General features: G+C 36.4%; 2 protein-coding genes across 11 annotated transcripts in view; both read right to left on the bottom strand.

Annotated features, from left to right (window-relative positions):
- Nucleotides 1-510: 510 nt before the first annotated feature.
- On the bottom strand, nt 511-10233 carry LOC117397399 (protein-L-isoaspartate O-methyltransferase domain-containing protein 2-like). Of its 4 annotated transcripts, none has more exons than XM_058991000.1 (7): nt 10074-10233; nt 9903-9953; nt 6363-6707; nt 5963-6065; nt 4793-4964; nt 4041-4164; nt 511-3069 (listed from the first exon to the last, which is right to left on the bottom strand). In XM_058991000.1, the coding sequence occupies exons 3-7, from the start codon at nt 6667-6669 to the stop codon at nt 2657-2659; spliced, it is 1119 nt and encodes a 372-aa protein (XP_058846983.1). In that variant the 5' UTR covers nt 6670-6707; nt 9903-9953; nt 10074-10233; the 3' UTR covers nt 511-2656. The 4 variants fall into 4 exon arrangements, with proteins under 4 accessions (XP_058846983.1, XP_033852148.2, XP_058846985.1 ...); XM_033996257.3 differs by having other exon boundaries at nt 9903-9943; nt 10074-10232; XM_058991002.1 differs by lacking the exon at nt 9903-9953.
- A 4874-nt stretch (nt 10234-15107) lies between these two features.
- LOC117423763 (myelin transcription factor 1-like) overlaps nt 15108-22267 on the bottom strand; it is a 30559-nt gene continuing 23399 nt past the window's right edge. For 6 of the 7 annotated variants that reach the window (XM_058990998.1, XM_058990996.1, XM_058990997.1 and 3 more), the window contains 4 exons: nt 21466-21557; nt 21025-21128; nt 20741-20884; nt 15108-20240 (listed from right to left, as the gene is read on the bottom strand). In XM_058990998.1, the coding sequence (XP_058846981.1) occupies nt 20097-20240; nt 20741-20884; nt 21025-21128; nt 21466-21557 (484 nt within the window). In that variant the 3' untranslated portion in view covers nt 15108-20096. The remainder of the gene's footprint in view (nt 20241-20740; nt 20885-21024; nt 21129-21465; nt 21558-22267) is intronic. The other variant, XM_058990995.1, reaches the window with a different exon arrangement.

Here is a 22267-nt window from a genome sequence, read left to right on the forward strand (position 1 = left end):
GTTTGTTTTTTTGTCAGTCAGTCTCAAGAACACAGATGCACATTTTGATGCAAAAAACTTCAGTCTCTGAAGTCTTTTTGCAGTGCAAAATGATCAATTTAAAGTGTATACTTTATAAGTGGCAACACAAATGTTATTTTCAAGGCAAACTGTGCTTGTAGCACAGGTTTTGCTTGTAGCACTAATAGTAGCAACATCCCTAATGAGCAGTCACTTACAATTCCCACAGCGCATGAGGTCGACATTACTTAATGCAGCAGAAATCTGAAGCAAGCACAACTGTTGTTACTGAGAAATTGTGGGGTGTTTTTCTCATTCAAATCAAACCAATATACTCCTTTAACTTGGATTTGAATCCAGTTAAAATAAAAGGGTTTAATACGTGGAATATGCCATGAATGGTTAGTATTAATTAAACAGGATGTTATATATCCCCCCCAAGAAAGAAAAGTGAACGTACCCCCCCCCCCCCCCCATACCTTCACAAATAATAAAGACAACAGGCTGGCCTTTCCACATATAGGAGTCGTTTTTATTTACTTATAACAATAAACATTTTATTAATCAGTACATCTCTTTATTCACACCCTTTGTGTGCAAAAGCTCCAACACTGACGTTGCAAAACTGTAAACCTCAGAAAACCCTAATGATACGTTACAGAGGAAAGTTCTATAGGAGACATCCTTTAAGAAGGGCAGGTTTCAAGCAAGAAAATACACTTTAGTCTAAGTTGTTTTTTTGACATAAATAAAGGATTGGAGCTGGTGAAGTTACAACACATTATCAAAAGGAAATCACAGCAAGTATGGAAGAGTTTATACTTGGCACGTTACACTACCAGCCCAGTATCTAAGATCCCAATAATATACAAATATATACTTAACTCTTCTCTTCAAGGTAAAAAACAATTAGTAGGCCCTAAACCGTAAAGACAGTCTTACTTCTTAATATCTAGGTTAAAACACATAGTCCCTCTGCCTATGTAATGTATATAGGTTTGTTTAAATATATACATATCTTTTTCTTAAATAAAAGTCACTTCTCAGGCTTATTTAAACTGTTTTCTACATTTTTCAGATTTTTCTGGTATGCTAGGTCAGGTGCAGTTTTTAAATTCTGCAGCAAGTTTATTTATCTGTAAAGGAAAAATGAAGTAGTTCTTAACACACGTTGTACAAGCATTCTTGTCCTTTTCATTTAAAAAAAAAAAAAGAAGTAAAAAACTGGTGGTCCACAATCAAAATAAAAAAAAAATGGCACTGTAGTGAGGTGGATTCATTTTATATTAGCTTGTTCTTGCAGGTTGTGGGAAAGTTTTGCAGTAGATTCTTGCTGATCAGATGTTTAACAAGTGACGCTGAGGATACAATGCCCATTCAATAACCATTTGAATTGCTAGGTTAGTTGGTTAAAATATGATTTTGACTCCTTTGATGATCACAATTTGAGAATCAAGTTCAAATGAATGTGGCACCCGAGTTATCTGAACAATTTCACAACCTACTTGTATCTGTGAAAAGCCCAAACAGAAACCTTCATCATACTTCACTACAAAACATCAAAACAGGCAGTTCAATACAATATTTGAAATATAACAGGTGGTGAAGTTGGTATGGAGTAGTGGTGTTGTGTATTTAGCATTTACTATAATTAAACAAAAATATATATAATAAAAAATGAAACAGGTATGAAAAACTTTTTTTTTTATGTTACTGTATGGGCAGACGAGAGATCGGGCTCACTGAAGGTAACTTGTGCTATAAATATTTCAAAAGGATCCAGGTCAAATTTGTATTTATTTTCTTTAAATGTATTTATTTATTTATTTTAAATATTTCCTTTAAACACGACTTGCTGCTTATGCCTTTTATGTATCCAACTGGCTTTTCTTTTTGGTTCCCTCACAAAAAGCCTGGTCAATGGCAGTTCTCTATCAGACAGTGAGTTTATGCTGTGGGAGAACGTGTGGTTTCAGCAGGGGGACTATTTCAGGACACTGTTCTCCATTGGTTGTCTGTTACAACTTATTTTTTGTAAGAACATCTTCAAAACTGTTTACTGTCTATAATGCAACCTGAGAATAACTTACTTTTATTTATTATGTTTTTATATCTATTTATTTCTTAAATTATAATACTAGAAATATCCTACGACACTCAGTTTGCACTTGCCATTACAGCACTGTGAAGAACTCATCAGACACATAGGAATGGTGTGCTATTATTCTATTCAGGAGCAATGATTCTTAAACTCCAATATAACAGATGAGGTCCGCATTGGTCTGTCTAGTGATGAAAGACCTTCTCCTTGAATGCCTGCAGCTTACAATAAGGACTGCGGGCACTCAAACAGACATTGCTTGGTAAACCGTATATTATGCTTATATTAAAAATGGATGAGGGTTAACAGAATTAAGTGCTTTCTTAAGTATCCTAACCATGGATCATTTAGATGGGAGATGCGTAGGGTTGGTTTATCTGATGCATGGGTCCCTACAGTGTATAAGAAAGGTCAGTTCTTGCGCTGCTATTGCAGGACAAGTGCATTCGAGGGCATTCTTTAAAACAGTGGGTGTCTGGATTGCCAGTAGGTTGCTTGTAGGGGCATATTCTTTACAATATTGTACGCCGAATCGTTCCCATCAGAGTGGTGTGCTTATTTTTCCCTGTAATAGAGCAGATACATTTTGAGGGGCTCAGGCAGTGGCAGGCTGAGGATCTTCTCCCTCAGTAAGTTGATGAGAGGCTCAGGTTTCAGATCGCAGTGCTCTCTCTCCTCCTCCTCCTCTTCCTCCTCCTCCTCTTCCTCATCCTCCTGCCTATATTCAGCCACCTCATTGCAGTTGTTGTTGTCGTCCATAGGGTGCGGGACCATGCGGTTCACAAACAGGTGCTTGTTCGTTAGCATGACGGAGTCCAGGCATCGCCTGTGCACCCTCCTGCGCTTAAACTTCCGAGCATTCTTGATGAGGTTGTAATTTTTCACTCTCTCAAAGTTTTCTATCTGTTTTAGAGTGTGCCGGATGGTAATTCGTGACAGGTCCTGCAGGGTACGGACTTCCAATGTAGCTGCATAATATACCGATAAAACAAAATCTTTTAGTACATACTGTATAAATGGCAATGTAATAATGCAAGTGGAGAACATAAGGAAAATATGCTCAAGAAACAATGTGATGTTTTATAGAAAAACAGCAAACAAGGTCTTACAAACTAAACAGAAATGGCAACAGATTTATAGAGTCAGCACTCGGATATACGACACTCAGAAACACGTCAGTCGCATTTTACTGTCCCTGTATTACGAAACAAATAAATTCCATTATATATATGTATCAAATGAATGCACTTACCTGTCACAAGCAATTTCGACTCCGTACCGGATTTAAAAGTATGTATTGTATTACAGTCTTACATGTTGTCACTTTTGGCAAGTGATATTTTCAGAATCATATCATTCTGAATTAAAATACTTCTGTTGAAAACATAGTACTGTACCAACAAAACCAACTACAGTACATCTAAATGCAAGCCTACTTATTTTAAAACACAGTCCTTTCAACTATGTATTTTTGACATTGTATCTTTTTTTGTGTTCCATGAAAAATGGACAAGGGTTGGAACGGGCCAAAATGAATGAATCAGATTTGCGTCACACACTTTTAACCGTCACTGAAGTCAAAATTCTATAGGGTCGAATATGTGAGTGCTGACTGTAGTAGGTATCATTATTTTAAGCAATAGGATTGAGATTTAGTTAAATACGCTCTATCCAAAAGGTGGCAGCAAACACCACTTATTCAAAGTTTTTTGAACAAAAGTATTCAGCTCTAGTACATGCAATCAAATCCTCAGCCTTCAGAATATATTATACATATCTAGAATTCAGATACTGCTGTGTGCTAAACAATGCCTTAAACTATGTTGATGAATAATAACAGTTTAAACTGAAACCTTTATGTTAAATGCTACATGTACCCAAACTACCATGGACCTGCATGATACAAGGTTTTACAAAGCTGTGCTTTGTTTGCACTTACGAAGAGGGATGGCTTTGGATTTCCCAGTATCCCTGTTCTTTGGCTGTGCCAGTGGTGCAAAGGAGACAGCAATGATCTTTTTGGTTTCCCAGATATTATACCCTGTGCGGGTGATCTTGGTTAGCTGAACACAAAATGAAATAGAAAAAAAAGGCCACAAATAGATTAATATAACAAATAACCACTTTCTATTCAAACTTTAGTATGTTTTGATTCATATAATAAAAGCAGCCATATTAAAAACAAAAACAGCTTGACAACTACAAGGCAAATATTTATCAACACCGTTACTTACTGCAGACAAGTAGAAATGAAGAAGTGCGATACGCAAACAACAAAAATGTAACGCCAGGGATTTTATCACTTCAGGAGTATTTTAAGCCAATTGGATTGCATTTCTGTTATGTAGGCACTTTAGATTTGTGCTACAGTCGTCAAGCAGTATATTATTTTACTCCCATCTAGTACAGCTTGATAGGTTTGCGCTACTCCTGACTTATAGAGATTACAATTTGAACACAAGGTTCTGAAATCTGCATTTTTTTCTTTTTTTTTTTTACCCACTTTCTATTAATTCAGACAGGCATCTCTGGCGCTAGATGATATTTCAAAGAAGGTCATGCGCTTCATAGGTGAAAACATCTGCAACTGCTGAACAAACAAGTATGTCATTGTATAAAAGCATTGTCTTACTTGATGTATTTGTACGGTTATGTGACACCGCTAACAAACCTCTGTTCATGTACTCCTACCTTCTCCTCCAGCGGCAGGACTAGAATTCCTCCAACTTTGAGCATGTTTTTCATGTAGTTCTCGTGCTCCTTCTGCACCCCAGCACCACAGTAAACTCGATCGTACTGGCGGCTTTCCGGGGTGATCTCAAGACAATTCCCAACCACAAACGAGGGTTCACAGAACTCAAACCTGTCAAGGGAGGGTTCAAGATTGCCATGTGTGTGGGTGTGTAAACTGTCAGTACTCTATCAGTGGCCTTCCAGTGCCATTCTTCAAAGATTGCATAGATATTTATTTTTATCTTCCCTTTCAATGAAAATGAGCACATTATTATAATCCTCAACTGTTTTATTATGGACTATTTGCAAGGCATGTCACTATGAGACACACTAGATTAACAGCAAGCTTTAATACAACAAACCTGAATTACTGGGAAATTACTTCAAAGCTTTCTATCAATGCTGGACATTGCACTCTGATGCAGAATCCTTTTGTACAGTGACTAGAGAAAGTACTGCACATTTACAGTACATAATCCTCTTTATGTAAACATAAAAACAACATATGCTCAGCTGCTTAAAGTGACATTTTTTTTTTAATTGATTCTTTTATGTTTGCATGCGACTGACATTTAATTAATTCATACTAATTTATGTTGCAAAATGTCACACAATGCCAATAGGTCAATGAATACACTTCAAGGAAATGTCAAAGGATGCTATTTTCACTTGCAGTTGTGTTCATAATCTAATGAAATCAATTCAGTAGCCTTTTAATATATGTGTGTGCTGCCCTGAGTACAAATGATTTATTTCTCATAAAGAAAAAGAACATTGCTGTCAAAACGTAATCCTTATCATATGAAGCATGCTGCTGCTAGAACCCGCAGCTAATTTCATCCTGCCAATTTGAATTGCCAAAGCTGCCTCTTCTAGTTGCAGGTCAAGCTTTTTTTATTCAAGACAGAAAACACAGCAGATGTGACAGGCTTTGATAGGAATGATTTACTGATGTTTCTCAAGGAACAGAGTCAAAAGGTATAACTCTGTTTACAAACCTGGAGAACAGTACCATTTTGCTCCTGAATCCTATTTTGTGGTATTTCATATTTACTTTAGGAATTAGTAATCTGTATAAAGATTCTGGCTTGTAATAACTACACTTTCTATATAGAAAAAAATCCTCACTTGTCAAAGCTGTCACAAGTCTTAATGAAAGTGTCCAGCTTCTGGTAGGCATACTCGATAACATCAGCATGCAGCTCCACGCCATGGTTTACACCAAATGGACCTGCAACAAAATGTATGCTAGATTATTATTTGCAAGGAAATCTACCTAGACTAAAAAGCACCTGAGAGGGGAAAAATGCCAAACCACTGTCAAAAATTAGAATGCAAAAAGGTTCACTCAGGTTCTACCACTCATAAGAGCACTGCAATACAATTACATTTCATGTGCAAGAAAGTGAATGAATGATCTAATCCAGATGTTAATGACAAAATTCTACTCCAGGGCACATAACATTGAATGGCACGGACACACAGTTAATCCATTCTTGTTACAGAACCACATTGTGCTCCACATTACCTATAATCAGTCCCACCATAGTGCTGAGATATCCAGTCCCACTGCCCAGGTTCAGAAAGGAGAGTCCTGGCTGCAGGTCCAAGGCTTCCATCACCTCAGAGTAGATGCAGGGAGCGGAGAGGTGAATATTCCCATGTCTCCAAGCCAAGTCCTTGTAGGCATTGTCTCTGAACTCCTCCAGGTAGTAGTCTGCTCGGTCGATGGCCCGGAATGCCTGCTCCACCAGGTCAGACCGGATATAGTGGGCCTCTTTCAGATTGTCGATTAGCTCATCATTGTCTTCTCCAGCACTCACCGCTCCACCCATCTTCTAGTAGTACAGTACGGCCTCACAGGACACACAGACTGCAAGTAGAAAAACAAACAGACTCTGTTAGCAGTTCAGAGGTAGCAGAAGTAACCAGGTTTTTAATTTGTATTTTACTTTTGTTAATGTACTGCTCATGTAAGGTTAGGAGTCTATTAGGCATTGTGTGGGGCAGACACTATGCAAGCCTGACCCCAAACCTCACAGTCGGTGAACTTCAGACTTCACCTGAAGATCTGTAATATTGACATGGCAGTGAAATGTTTCATTTTTAATCAACAACCCTGGTAATAAAAGGACGGTGGAGCTAAATATTATTACAAAAACTTTTTGGAGAAAACAAAACAAAACAAAAAAACATACAAACAAAAAAAGCAGATTTAGCTGTGTGTTTCTCTCAGTCCAGCCAGGGGTGTGTGTGTGTTTTTTTTTTTTTTTTTTTTTTTTTAAAGGCTGGCAGGATTTATATCTGCCCCTGTTTGGATCAACATCTCTTTGTACGTTTTGCATCACTTATATGAGGTTAAAATAGTACAGCAGTGAATTTAGTTAATTTGTACTGCACAGCCTAAAATGCCTACTTAAAATGATGCAATTTAAAAGCATTTTAACATTAATTCTTGAAAAAAAATTGGAATGTTTGCATGTGGAAAGATACCAAAACTGTATTTCCAATACTGCTAATTCTATGCTTTTCATAAACCAGGAAACCTTATAAAAACCCATAAAAAGGTTTGCAATACCAAACAAAACATTTTACACAAGATCATCCATTTACATAGTTTTCTGAACACCATAACCTTTAAACAATTAAGTCAATTGTATAAAGCAATTCTGCTTTATGCAGTGGGCTACACCAAAGTCATTTTGGAAATGTATGACTGTACAATTCCAAATCTGCAGAATCTTTGCAAACATAGAGCTACAGAATTGGAAGAACTCATTGCTATTGTCTGTTTTCTACATCATACACATGCTATTCAGCTGGCTTCCTACCTATCAGACCAGGACAACAGTAAAGGAAATGAATGGACATAGGGCTAACATAACCTTTTACATGAATAAAAGGCAGTGTTCTATTAGTGCCGTGAATGGAAAACACAACCACTGCAAAGTACACAGCTGCAGAGAATAGCCTTGCAAAAACATACAGCTTGAGGGCATTAAATTGAGCTGACCATTCTTTCTGCAAATTATCTTAGTCTACAAAATGTATAAAGGCATTGGTATAAAGAAATCATTACCAGATATGCTAAGTTACAAAAGGCTTGTAATAAGCATTGGTTCACAATGTTTCCTAGGCTGATCACACATCCTTGAACTGTTTAATACATTTCTTAAAAGGAATTTTAAAATGTTTATTATGCAATGAAGAGTCTTCACTGTGTTGCTATATTTTGTATAGCATGTTTACCATGAATGTGTGAAAATTGAAAGTGTACATCTTACATACATCATCTACCAGGGAAGATAGTAGATTTGTAAATTTGAGTTATTACCAGTACTTGCAATTTCTAAATTCACAAACTGTATACAGGATTTTGCAATTATCAACTAGAGTTTAAAAAAAATTAAATAACACTAAAAAGATAACACTCCACAGTAACACATCACCACTACATAACGAGTGATAAGAAACAAACAAACACCAAGTTCTGTATCGCTTTGGATTATTTTGAAACGATTACAACAAAACCATGAAACTGCTGGATACAAGCTTTAAAGGAATAAGAAATAAAAAGGTTTAGAAGGATCATCGGCTTCAGCAGAAGTTTTTCCACGTCTTTTGCAGTTGTAGGCATTTCTATTGCTGCTGAATTGTCATAAAATCATGTTTTGTGAAGACCAGTCTGAGGGAGATTTTTTGATTTGTATTTGTATACAGTTACTGTAGTTTGTTAGTTTATTGTATTTATTTATCAGGGACACATACAATTCTAACACAATTGTCACTTACATGACACAAGATGCATTGCATTTTCAATTTAGTCAGTAGGCAAATTTCCATTGACAGTCCCCAAGCTGACATTGATAACTGTAATAAATCTCCATATTACTTCTACTCTAAACTATAGCAATAGCCCTGGGCCTTCTTAAATGTGTGAACGGGGTCTAAGTGCAACAAAGCCTAATAAGTTATATCTTCAAGGCTAGAGATACCCAGAAAGATTAGGTAATTTGTACTGATTGAGACTATAGTGCAAAAATAAATAAATAAATAAATAAATAAATAAATGGTCTGAAGCTATCGGGCGGACTCGATTCAATGATCTTTCTAAAGTTTACAGACACCTAGAGAACATAGTTTTAGGGGGCTAATGTTTCTGGGCAGGGTGATGCAGTCACCAAATTTATACAGCTAGAACCCAATTTTGGCAGCATCAGAGTGGTGCAGGCTGTGGGAACTGCACATCTCTGGACAGGAAGAGTTACTTGAGGCTGTAGTTGAAAGTAAAGGAGGCTTAACTGAATCATCATCAGACTTCAATGGGGAAATTGTATTAGATACCTAAGACGTCCATTAAAATAAACCAAGCAAATTTCAATCAAATAAACGAACTGCAAGCACTAAAACATTCAGAGTTACTAGAAAAAGCTGCTATGAGATTAATATCACTATATATATATATATATATATATATATATATATATATATATATACACACATACACACATATACATATATACATACTCACCATTGACATGGCTACCAGTAAGGCATTACTTTCATGATGGCTATTTAAAACTGGTAAAAACCTACAGACTACAGAATAAACTGGTCATCATCAAGCAATGCGTGGATAATCAAACGGCAAGGCTAAATACTGGCCTTCAAATAAAATAGAAATGCCGTTCTCCTGTATCAAATAAACTGTCGTCTATCCGGAAGGTGGCGCTGTAACACTTTTCCAACACGGTTAGTTTAAAACTAAATTCTTTAAAAAAACAAGATACATCAAAATGATTCACCCCCAGCCCCCCCCCCAGAAATAAGCAACAGTAAATACGGATCCTCGACTGCGGCAATGCAAACACGACAAGCTTAGCTGTATTACCACTCAATGGCCGTGTGAAGTGGTTTGATTCTAAACACCTTCATCTTGTTACGAATTTAAAAAGCAGTGTTATTTACTGACACTATTTCCATTCTGAAATGGCAGAAGGGCCTGCATTTTTAATTTAGTTGCGCAAAAAAACAAAAAACAAAAAAAAAAGACTGGTAGGTGTCTCACCTGCTTTGTCTTTGCAGTGTGCACGACAGTAGTCTAGCAAGCTGAAACAAACAACACGGAAAAAAGAGCCATGAAAACATCTCCACAGAAAGATAATAACATGCAATAAAGTCTGCATCACATATCTAGAAATTAAATGCAGTTTTTCATTTATTTATTTATTTATTTTACCGAAGATTAGTCGCGTTAGAAGATTATTTCTTTGTTTAATAATTTCCTCGGCTCGTTTTCTCCAAGCTTTCGTGCAAATCGCAGCCAGTTCAGCACTGGATGTAAACATTGACCAGCTGACTACCTACGTCACGCATGCAAATTGACTCTAACTGTTAGGACGCAAAGACAAGTTAACGTTTTCGGATTCACATAAAAATACCGAAATAATCTAATGGGCGAGGGATCAAACATCACCCAATTAGGGACTAACACATTCTAAAAGGGTAAAACACGAACAGATGAGGAAAGGTTTAGTTTCAACGCAAGTATACAGCTGAGTGTCACTCTAGGCTCCCAAACACTGACTATTGCATTTTTCTTAGACTTGTATTAAAACATTGTATAATATCGAAATGCACTACGTACAGTAATGTATCTTCATGTGTTATTATTACGACTATTGCTCTTGTCACTGAAAAGTGTGACCTACAGCTATATGGAAATGCAGGTAGCCATGTAGAATCTCTAAATGAATTGCGTGTGTGTGTGTGTGTGTGTTTGTGTTAATTAAAATTGTTATTTAAAATCCTAAACACTAATTCATAGATCAACTACAATAAAGGTAAAAAAGAATACATTAAAATTAATCAAGATACAAAATTAAACACTCTTTTTGAGATCTATCTATCTATCTATCTATCTATCTATCTATCTATCTATCTATCTATCTATCTATATATATATCAAAAAGAGTGTTTAATTTTTTACTCAATAAAAAAAAGCTAAAATACTGTATAAACAGCAATGTATTACAGTAACATAATGTGTCATCACTGATTCTATATACAGATAGAAATGGCTTACGATGATGTACACCTTAGCCATGGTCCAGTATTCATTTTACGATCTGCAAGGCATATTAATGATTAGTAAAGCCTGAACAATACAAAACTCATTTCACAGTATGATATGCATCTCAACAGATCCACTTTTTCACAGCTGTGATAAAGTAACACAATCTCTAGTTAACGTAACCTGTTTTTTTTTTAAATTGTACAAGTCAAGTGGCATTGTAAAATAAAAGCAAATCAATGATTTTCTTGTACCATTGATCAAGAGAGCTAACACTGCCTGTAGGATAAAATGTGACCTAAATGTTCGCTGAGTTTCTGCTGTTGGAGATTTAGTCTGCCTACATATGGATCACCTTATACTGCACATGGATAGTGCTAGTTGAAATGTTTGTTTGCTACAGCCTGCTATTATTTTTTCAGGATACAGAAGGGGAAATGGAGAAAACACAATACTATTATCTCCACTGGAAACTCTGCATTAAACATAACAGCAGTGACAGCCAACAAAAAACAAAAACACACAGGTTTCAATCACGACAAGCATTATAGTTGCGGGATTATATAAACACTTAAGCACAATGTTGTGGTGACCTTGCCATGTTTCATTGCACATATGGCAGTGATGTAAGACATTATTATGCTGTTCCACTTTGTTTATAAAAACCATAAAGAGGTTGTTGCGTGTAACTGTATTATTGATTGGATTCTCTGCCTTGATCATTTTGTGTAGGGCCAGGTAAGCACTGCTATAGACAGCTCATAAATTAATAACAAGCTAATTGAATAATTGCTGAAGTGTTTCCTGCATTGGTGGCTGAAGGTTCAAACTCAGTGTGTGACAGGGGAAAGGGTTCTGGGGTAGGTGCATGCTAAAAAAGAGTTGAGTAACTTCCACCCCACATGGTGTGTTTACACTTACAACACTGACATTTTCCCTACCCTAAACACATGGAAGTGTTTAAATCAAGGTGGTAAAAATAATCATTTGTTCTTGATCTTGGTCCTAATTTTTCTCAAATTGAAATTTGATTTTTTTGCTTAATTTTTTTTTTACATTTTGAATATGCAGATAGGTAAGTAGATGCTGCTGCTTCCTAGTAACTAATCATCATGTGGTGTAGTCCAAACTCACTCCAGTGGTCCAGCTGTAACCATCTAACCTTCCAAAAAGGTACCAGTGGATGCAGTGGTTTATTTATAGCGCTGCATTTAAATATTTGCATATGCTGATTTAAGGTAAAAACTCAATTGATGAACAAAAGAAAAAATCCTCAAGACAACAAAAAGGGAGTAAGTAATAATGTTAATAAAGCTAATAAGATCTTTGAAAATGAGGTTTTAAGTAACTGGTTAGCATTCCTGCAACAAATGAATACCGTCATTAATAATATAGTTGGTGTGGAAGGTCTTTGCAGATTGATGGTTATTTTACAGGTAAGAATCGAGAACCCTCACAAAGGATAAAGGATTCCTGTTTGGGTTTATTGAAGACACTTGCCTTATCAATCCACCAGGTGTCAGCACCCTTTTACTCGTTCTGTTTTCAGCAGTTGTGGTGATGAAACTCTTGCACTGTTTTGCAGTGTAGGTGCCACGCTGGGACAGTCATGTGATGTCAGTTTAACAAGCGAAGACAACGTGGACCACGTGATATATTGCAAAAGAAAGGAAGGTATTTGAATTGGACCTAACTTGTTTTGCAATAAAGTAATGTACTGTATGAATCTTATCAAGCGAATTAAAACAAGAAACGACTTTAACAACAGAATATTGGTTGCAAAATATTGCAAACATGTTTTAAACATGGTTAACTTACTAACGCTTTCTCAAGATTGCACCTTGTGGAATTCCAACTTCCTGAGTTAAAAGGAAAACAGTACCTTGTAAAATAATCGCTCTTACCTGTTTAATATCCTATGTGCGATTTGTGCGTTTCTATAATGTCATTCCTGCCTGTCCTTTTGTAACCTTATGAAAAGACTTCTGTTTTGTAAAGGTAATTCCATTTACTTACTCTCACTGATGCTGAAAGGCAGAGATTAAAGATTCACACCCCTGGTGCTCATTTCCATATCCCAGAAGGTTTAAAAGAACATTCTTTATTATATTTTAGTTGTTGTTAATTAGATCAAACTAAAGTTCATGTGGAATAATGTTTGCCAGACGTATGGATTGATTATCCTTTTCCTTCTAGAATTTTACTTCTTAAAAGCTGGATCCTTTAGTTCCTGTCATGTAGCTGTCACAGGAGATATAACAAATGACTGCTGCACAGCTGAGTTCACCTACAGCCTATTGCCACTCATATAATACAACCGCGGAGACTGAATACCCTTCTCGCTGGTAGCAGAGGTCTCTCCCTAGAGCTGATCGTTCAGACATTGTGATGTAAAAAAAGGTTCAGTCTGGTCTTGTGCCACTCTGTAGTGCTTATGCCTTGTGGACAGGAGGGGCTTTGATCATTGCAAGCTTTTCAATTCTGCACCTCTTACAAATGCAAACTCTTCAACAACAACAAAATAGTCAGCAGTAGCTCTGACTGTTCTTATACAGTGATAATTCGCAGCTTTGGAATTGCACTGCAGAATGTGGAATGTAATCTGACAGCTCCCGTATGTTGAGGTTATTTATTTTTCCATTTAGTACAGTTCAGGTTGTTATTATTATAACAATAATAAAAATGGCAATAAAGCTCGGCGTGGAGTGCAGGATGCACCCTATAGCCTGGAGGTCGCCGGTTCGAATCCAGGCTATTCCACTGCTCACCGTAGACAGTTCTCAGGGGGCAGCGAACAATTGGCCGAGGGCAGCCCGAATGGGGGGGGGGCTTAGGTCGGCCAGGGTCTTCTCGGCTCACCACGCACCAGCGACCCCTGTAGACTGGCCTGGCGCCTGCGGGCTTGCCTGTAAACTACCTGAGCTGCGGTGTCCTCTGACGCTGCAGAGCGAAAACAAGCTGTCGGCTGACGGCACATGTTTCGGAGGACAGCGTGTGTTCGTCTTCGCTGCTCCCGAGTCAGCCCTGGGGTGGTACCGGTGAGCTGAGCCTAAATACAATTGGCCATTTCAAATTGGAAGAAAAACTGGGTAAAATCAATTGCCGACTACTAAATTATCTTAAAAAAAAAATAACATAATAATAATAATAATAATAATAATAATAATAATAATAATAATAATACATTCAAAAAAGGAAGAAGAAAAGAATATGATTTCTTTGAAGTTACTACCTCTGCGTGTTCACAGTTCGAGTGCATTTAAAAGTTGGGCTCCAGTGGCTTTTCACTTACTTACTGTTCGTAAACAGATGTGTACAGGAGATTAGTGATGAGTCTGGGAGCCAGGGGTCCTGCTGGGAGAAGCTTTTTTCATGAAAGCCTCAGCTCAGCTCCCATCTGTCAGCCCCAGCTGATGAATACATTGACGTTTTAACCAACTTGTATTTAATCAAAAGGGCAACGTTTGAATATTGTTTAGTATTCACATGGATTATAATTTTGAAACCCCCCTGAGGTCAAAATCCTCGGCGAAGCATATCAGTTTTTAATATCGTCACCCTTGCTTTATCATTATAATTTTCTTTATTTTATTTTGTATTCTGATTTTCTTTGTTGTGTTTGGTAACTTTTAAATGCAAATCGAGGCTGCTGTTAATTACAGGAATCCTTATCTATTTGCATATGCACCCAGCAAGTCCCATTTGAAAGGTTTGAACTGTTATCATTGTAATGACAGAATTATAATATGGTATTTCAAATGAATAGCTTATGTGCTAGACTGCAGAAGCATCCTTAGTTTTTTTATTTCATTTTTTATATATGAGGGGGGTCTGCTAGAATGAGGTATACCATTATCCAAATTCTACAGAAATATAGATCCAAAAGTTTCTTTGTTGGTATTTAAAACACACTTGTTTCATTTTGTAATTTTCTTAACACTTCTATAATCTGTGAATGCTAACAACAGTCAACGTTTAAGAACTACTTGTCACTTGTTTAGATTCATTTTCTGTTTCAGTCATCAAATCCTGGTCACTTTTTCACACTAGAGTGTTGCAGGGGGGCAGATTAATGGTTACACTCTGGGGTACCAGATGTACTTTGCAAAACATTTTCAAACGTATACTGGCAAAAAATGAATAGTGTTACAATGGGAAAAGATATACCTGTATGAAAAAATACAATCAAGTATAAATGAAACCAACTCATTTTTTATTTAAATTGTTGCCGACATTAAAATGGATCATACTCCAACAAGCTTCCAACATGAGCTCCCATCTTTATAACACTGATACAGATACACCGATTCACAGACATTAATTCACAAACAGTGTGGATCTATAGTGCTCACTTCAAAAACAGAGACTGCAACCATACAGCCAAGGCTTGACCTGCTTTAGAAAATGATTAGAAAGAAACTCCACTGCTAAATAAAAAGCTTTGCCACTGTTTCACAGCTGAACTGTTTTTGCGGAAGTACCAATATTTGTGGAAGTACATTATTAGTTTCAAAGGTCATTATCACCAACATAAAATATTTGGTAAAAATGTGATGAGTGGCAGAACAAGCCCGGACGGTATGAATCATTGCACATAAACCCCCTCTACTACTGTGTGTAGCAGAGATCGCTTTTACAATTACAATAACAACGTTCTTTAATACAATTTTTACAGAGTATATTACTCGTTTTATCATAATGCTCTAGAAATGGGCATTATCTTTTATTTGTTTCTTTATTTGTCTAAAACATTAACTGTAAATGCAGTTTGGTACCTGAATTATAGTATCAAATCACAGTTTCATTTTTCAGCAATTAAATGAAAGTGTTACCAAAGCAAACTAAGCATTCAACATAAAACAATTCTGGACTCTTTGCATTCCTAGCAGCAACACTTTTCATTACATACCCCGAGGAGGGTCTGGCTTTCACTCACTTCATCCTGAGCTAGATTTGAACCCAGTTCCCAAATGTAAACAGCTCATACGGTATCCTTCATGCCTACAGGTGTTGGTGTGAGAAAGGCACAAGTGATACAGTTACACAGTTTTAAGCTACAGTACCTACCATAAAATTTTGGTTATATTAGCTTAATAGAAAGTACCATTCTACCACACATGCCTTTCTCTGTTTTCTTTCGGACGTCAATTTTCTTTTGACGGTTTGATACTGTAGTTTTGAGAGGAAAAAAAAGGCAGGGATAAGCATATCAAGTCCTATAGAGCCACAAAGAGTAAGGCGTAGTTTCCATCTGACAAATCACACTCAAGGTTCCCATATTGAAGCCTCTGTTTCCATTCATGCAGAATTGCATGGGAACAGGTGTTTGATTGTGTGACATTACGGTGACAGCCTATAGCCATTCACAGCACAGAAACACAGCCAGGTTAAGGTATGATCCCGGTAAAGCACACATTTGATTGGTTAGATGGAAACATGACCAGGTAGAGGTTTGTGAGTTTCATGGGAAAATTACAGAACTAGAAATGTTCTCCAACCAGCTCCTAAATAAGTTCTTAATTTTGAAATATATAATTGCAGCCTGACATGCATGTGGTAATTGGCCCAGACCTTCGTGGTAGCTTTAGGTACTGCCTTTCATGCACAGTGCAATTGAAAGCAGCGCAGACTTCAAATGAATGTTGAGGATCGGGTTAAATCAAACCCCAGGCATTACTAAGACTTGGATTTGCCAGCCCCTGGATTAAGGCATTTTTCAAAGGAAGAATGAGAAGGGCAAGTGAGCAGCATTATTTTATGGTAGGTTCTGAAGTGGTAGTTTGTTTTTTACTTTTCATATTGTTTTCGAGAGTAAATCATATGCTCTTGGTTCCTTTCATACTTTCATAAATATTAAAATATTCATAGTCTGACAAAAGTTGGGAAAACAAACGAAATACTAATATATATATATATATCGTAAAATATACAGTAAACTGTATTAGTTACTATGGGTCTGAGTATCAAAATTGTATCTTCTACGGAGAAATCTGTAAATTCAACATTTTGCTGTAGAGCAATTTACAAGTTAAAACCGGTTAAAAATATCAATACAATTAGGTCAGTGTTCTGGAGCATTTATACACTCATGGGTAGATTCATAAGGGCCCATAAAATCAGGCCCATCGTTTGGGGCAGTGATACCCTTGCCTGAACTAATCTCCGAATCAGCCCTGCTCAGGGATATTTAATTGATCTCTTAACATTTCTTGAAAATGCTGAATAACTTAATAGCAATTTGACTGCTTCTTTTCTCTTTATTTCTGTTGATAAGGAAGCGTATTTTGAAACTATAATTACATTTCTTGCCGCATCAACACACTATTGAGTGCATTCTAACAATATGTAAAAGGAGTTCTTGAGGGTTATAAGAAAAGGGATCAGATTTCACAAGCAGAGTTCGTACACTGAAACTCGTTCCGTTTTGATTCTGTAAACTAGCCCACGCTGTTTTCCTTCATCCATTGCCCTTTTCTAAAACTATACAGTATTGCTCTAAGTTTAATAATGGAACAACAAACAGCAACGTTCAGTCTCTCCAGCTCAATCGCAGCATCTTCAAATGATATTATTCTTTATTTAACTGGCTAAAGTACAGTACCTGCTGTTTCAACGTTTAACACTATCAGCAGCACTGTACATAAACATGGCCGCAAAGCATTTTTCACATTTTAAAGCAAGGTATTTTTCATTTGTCTTTATACCAACAATAGGTCTTGCAGAAACAGCAATACAAGGTTGTATAAATTAAACAACTTTGAAACACATTTAAATACCAATAAACAGCCCTATTCCTTTTTTTGTTTTTTAAACTTATATGCAGGAATGTGATCTCAGTTTTATCGTAAGCTAAAGTTCACTGTCTTAGCAATGAAAAGTGGCCACTAAACTAAGTTTGAACTATGTGATACCGCTCACAGTTTCCATATAACAACACAGAAGAGGGCAAAACACTGTTATTACATGAACTGACACCAGAACAGAGATGTTTTATTCTCAATGTGCTACCAGAATTGCTAAGGTCACAGTCCACAAGGCCTTACTATTATTGAAACAATAAGGAGAAAGTTTTACCACTTAAAGAATACAACTCCTATTTGAACAGCTTATTTCCTTTTTTTGCTGAGCTACTAAAAAATAATAGTTGACAGAGCAATAACACTGGAAAAAAATATATATATATGTATATATATTTTGTACACAAGATTGTATTTATGGCCACCTAGGCAAGAAAAAAAGGCATTCGTAACAATCAGTAATCAATTCTCCACTCACCGGTGGAAGGACAGTATATCATAGCTGAATGAGAGCTGTTAAAATAAATGGACAGCAGTGGCACTTTGTGCATTGAAAATCAAACACAAAAGAATAAGGCTAGAAGGGTGTGCGCTTTGAAGGAATTCTTAGGAGTCAGCCATCCCTAAAGGAACAGGGTTTTTTTTTTCCATAAAGTTTTATATATATGCAGTCCTGTTATTTAAACAGGAATACACTGTAAATGGAAACCCATTTACTCACATATCTTCTGGAATCATGAACATCAGAAAAGAAACATTGGGAATACAGCAGATCCCTATATCGTTTCAGGTAAGTATGGGGCAGAGAACAGGAATATGCTTTTATTGTTCATGGAAATACCTGCATACTACAGCTCTGGGATGTAACTTGGTTTACATCTTGAAAGGAAGAACTGTTGGTATATATTATTAAAATACTGTAATCACACACTTTCTTGTACAGTATCGCTTATCATGATTTTTTTTTTATTTAAATATCAACAAAGGTTTAAAGACTATGCTTACTCAGCCATCACAATTACACACAGACATTACAAAATAAATATACAACAATATCACTGTTCATTTTTTCTTAAATATTAAATAAATAATAATAAATACATAATTTCAATTTAGTGGTCATGGGTGTCTGAAAAATACTTTTTCGGAAAAAAAAGAAAAAATAATATTAACAAAAGGAAAGCCTTAAAAAATTATCAAAACTTGTCAGCTATAAAATATTTGCACTTAAAAAAAGAAGATAAAAAATCCCATTCTTTAAAATAAATAATAAAATATATAAAATAATTAATTGTGGTTGATATCTTATTTAAATAGTTATTTCTTTGAAACGCTGATTTCTAAGACATATATATTGTCAGCTTTAAATGGTCGTTTAAAAATGCTTACTGGTCGAGTTGCATTTTGTTTTACAAAAAATAATAAATAGGCAAGGTTAAATAAATAATCAATTTAACATAAAATGTTGGGAATAAATTACATTTTAAACCTTCTCGGATTCAAATTAAATAATTTATATAACAATACTAATAATTGAACTACAAACTAGTTAATGAAATGAAGTGCAATTTCTATGCTCATAAATACTATAAATATTACTAGATGACATTGGAATTTATTTACATTATAGACTTTTTTTTTAAGTTTCTTTAAGCAGAAAAAACAGAAGTGGCATCAGCTGTGTCCGCAGTACTTTTACTTTGTCATCCTCTGGTAGGAAGTGTCCTCTAAGTTGTTGAGGCAGTTTGTGGTGGAACCTGTTCTCTACAGGTTCATGAAACTAGTCTGAATTCCAGAGTAGTGATGCCACATGAATATTAGATACAAGTCCAACAGTGCCTTGACCAAGAACTTTGCTGTTCCTTTCTTTTTTGTAAGATGATTGCCACCACACTTATTACAATAACATTCCACCTTGATCTCGGTAGAATTATTCATCAGTGGTGCCTGTTAAAGCAGATATCAAGCATCAAATGGCCATTGCAAGATTCAATAGCTTACGTTTTTGTTTGTTTATTTAACTGATGCATCGGTTCGATCAGAAGAAGCCATCGATTATTCACAGAAATAAATGAGCTGATTGTTATATCCAACGACAGATATATTGAATATATTGAATATGACTAAACATCTTTTTAAGCAGTGTTTTCTTTATCCTCCTAATCCATTTGATCTTGATCATTTAACTTCAAAGCCTGAAGTGCTGAGTGTCAAAGCTGGGAAAAAATAAAACAAATGGGTTCGGATCCTTTCGTCCTATCAAACCTGGCAGCAGCAGGCTTGTATTTTGGTCCTGGTTTTGCTGAATGCTCCCTGGGATGAAGTACATTGCCATTTAAAACCTGAATGCCCTTTTCTTTTTGTTTTGTTGTAGTCGTTGGTTGTCTCTCATTTACACTTTGATACCCTTCACAGCCTGCTTAATAGTCTCCAGCAGTGCCTTGTTCTCTGGGTTCTGGTAGCACTCCTTATTGGTGTACATATCCGTCAACGTGTTCACATAGGAATCAAAATTCTGCTCAGTGATTGGCTCCTGCTGAATTAAAAAAAGTGCAAACACTTGTTTTATTAAACCTATCTTACCTTTATCAATACTACCAATCTATAAATCATCAATCTGTATTCATCTGACCGTCCATTTAATGGTTTAGCCGTATTTATTTTGATTACTAGTTTCTAGTAAAATTGGATTTTCACTTTTGTACAAATATATTATTCAGCCACCAAGTGGCACTGCCTTCCATGCGAAATCACCAATACAGAATTTAACCTCAGGTTGGTACGCTGTTAATTAACTCAGTTTGGTAATGCTTTATGTTAAGTGGCAAATCCTGCAATTGCACTGTGACTGCACATGTAGTTACAGTGTTGTCGCTATTTAGCTACATGTTCAATTGCAAATAAGTAGCTGGTAATGCTTTTGGTGCAGTATTTGCACTGTAACTACACCTAGTGGTGCAGTCACCGAGCTATTATTGTGAGCTGCCGTGAAATAATGTCTGTTTCTGGAGTTAAGATGGAAGTGGTTTAACTTACCATGTGTGGAAGGCGAATGTTGGCCAGGCTGCGAACGAGGGCCTGACTCAGGCCTGACAGCTCCATAAACAAGGCCTCATTCTGCTCCTCAATGATTTTGTTCTCATCTTCGATGTTCTTCAGATTCTTTTCCATTGAGGAAATCTAAACGTCATACAAACAGAAAATGATAAGACGTTCCTGGGAAGAACCCTTATGGAGCCATTAGCCGAAACGTTTATCTACTGGGTTTCTTGTTAAAGTTTGCCTCACAATGTATAGTGTTATAGATTAATCAAACCTACCTGCGTCTGCAGGTTGACCATGTCCGCTTCCATCTCAGTGTTGGATTCGTTGAGCTCGCTGATCTCCTTGTTTAACTGTTTAATGTCTTCATCATTGTCGAGAACTGGAAGGGAAATAAATACATTCGTTAAGTACCTAAATTCAATTGGATGCTAAACGAAGACAATGTTGGCTGATCCGTAAAGGAAAAGTTATTGAGGCTCAGAAGTGATTGGCAATGTTACAGCCAGGATTCCTCCTGGCTCAGACCGGAAGGTAAGGTCTGATGCAGCTTGTTTACAGCTTTTTCAAACCAGATATTTGTTTTTAGAGGTCTTGTGTACTGTTCTGCAGGGTCCTTTGTTTAAAGGTTTCAATTTGAAATGGTCACGGATGCTTTGTTCATGAAGGCGCAATTTACATTTTGTATTGTGTCGTGTTAAATGAAAATGCAATCTTACCGTCACTGGCCCTGAATTTTGTGGTGAGATATTCATCCCCTGGGAACTTTGTCTTCTTTATAGCAAAAGAGGCCCTGGGACAGCCTGAGAGACTGCAGACAAAGAGATACACAGGTTCAATTGCACTGCATCACATCCATTGGACTATAGTGTCCAGGGCTGCTACAGGTGCTAATGCATGTTTTTGAAATTCTGAACTCCCACTGCAGTAAAATGTACTGTGATAAAATAATTATCTAATGGCTTAGTTTAAACATTTGGGCAATTACTAAAGGATGAGTAAGCTAAATTAACGCCTGTATGTACTTCAATATTGCAAACTTGAGTGTTGTTTGCTTTTATCTGTCGTATATAAAAAAGGTAATTAATGCAAATATTCAGAACAATATAATGAAAACCTGAAACAGAGCAAAAGCCACAGTGACACAATTCAAATAAGGAGATTCAACAGAGATGGCAGTTCAGACAGCCACTGTGTAACAATGGATCAAGTCGTTCACTGTCATTTCTCTCTGCAGTGTGCTTTTGCTGGTACTGTAACCAATATCATTTTACCAACTGCACTTACAGCTATGACCAAAAGTCTGTCATCACCTACAATTTTAGGATTGAGACATGATGAAAAAAATAAAATATGTGAACATAATTTAGATCGTTTAATCAACATCATGCAATTAAAGAAACTACAAAGCTGTATGCAATTCAATATGCTAATGTAACATTATTCAGCAGGTTTCATTCGACTTTATGATGCAGAATTAGTTCATTCTATAGGGTGATGCAAATCTTTTGTCCAGAGCTG

The sequence above is a fragment of the Acipenser ruthenus genome, chromosome 18, assembly GCF_902713425.1.
Source record: "Acipenser ruthenus chromosome 18, fAciRut3.2 maternal haplotype, whole genome shotgun sequence".
NCBI classification, from domain to species: Eukaryota; Metazoa; Chordata; class Actinopteri; order Acipenseriformes; family Acipenseridae; genus Acipenser; species Acipenser ruthenus.

Excerpts from the sequence above, each read along its gene's own strand:
- LOC117397399 (XM_058991002.1), bottom strand. The coding sequence starts at position 6,669 with ATGGGTGGAGCGGTGAGTGCTGGAGAAGACAATGATGAGCTAATCGAC. Across the intron at positions 4,165-4,792 it reads TCCTGCCGCTGGAGGAGAAG|CTAACCAAGATCACCCGCAC; the intron begins GTAGGAGTACAT and ends TTTTGTGTTCAG. Across the intron at positions 3,070-4,040 it reads ATCCAAAGCCATCCCTCTTC|CTACATTGGAAGTCCGTACC; the intron begins GTAAGTGCAAAC and ends TATATTATGCAG.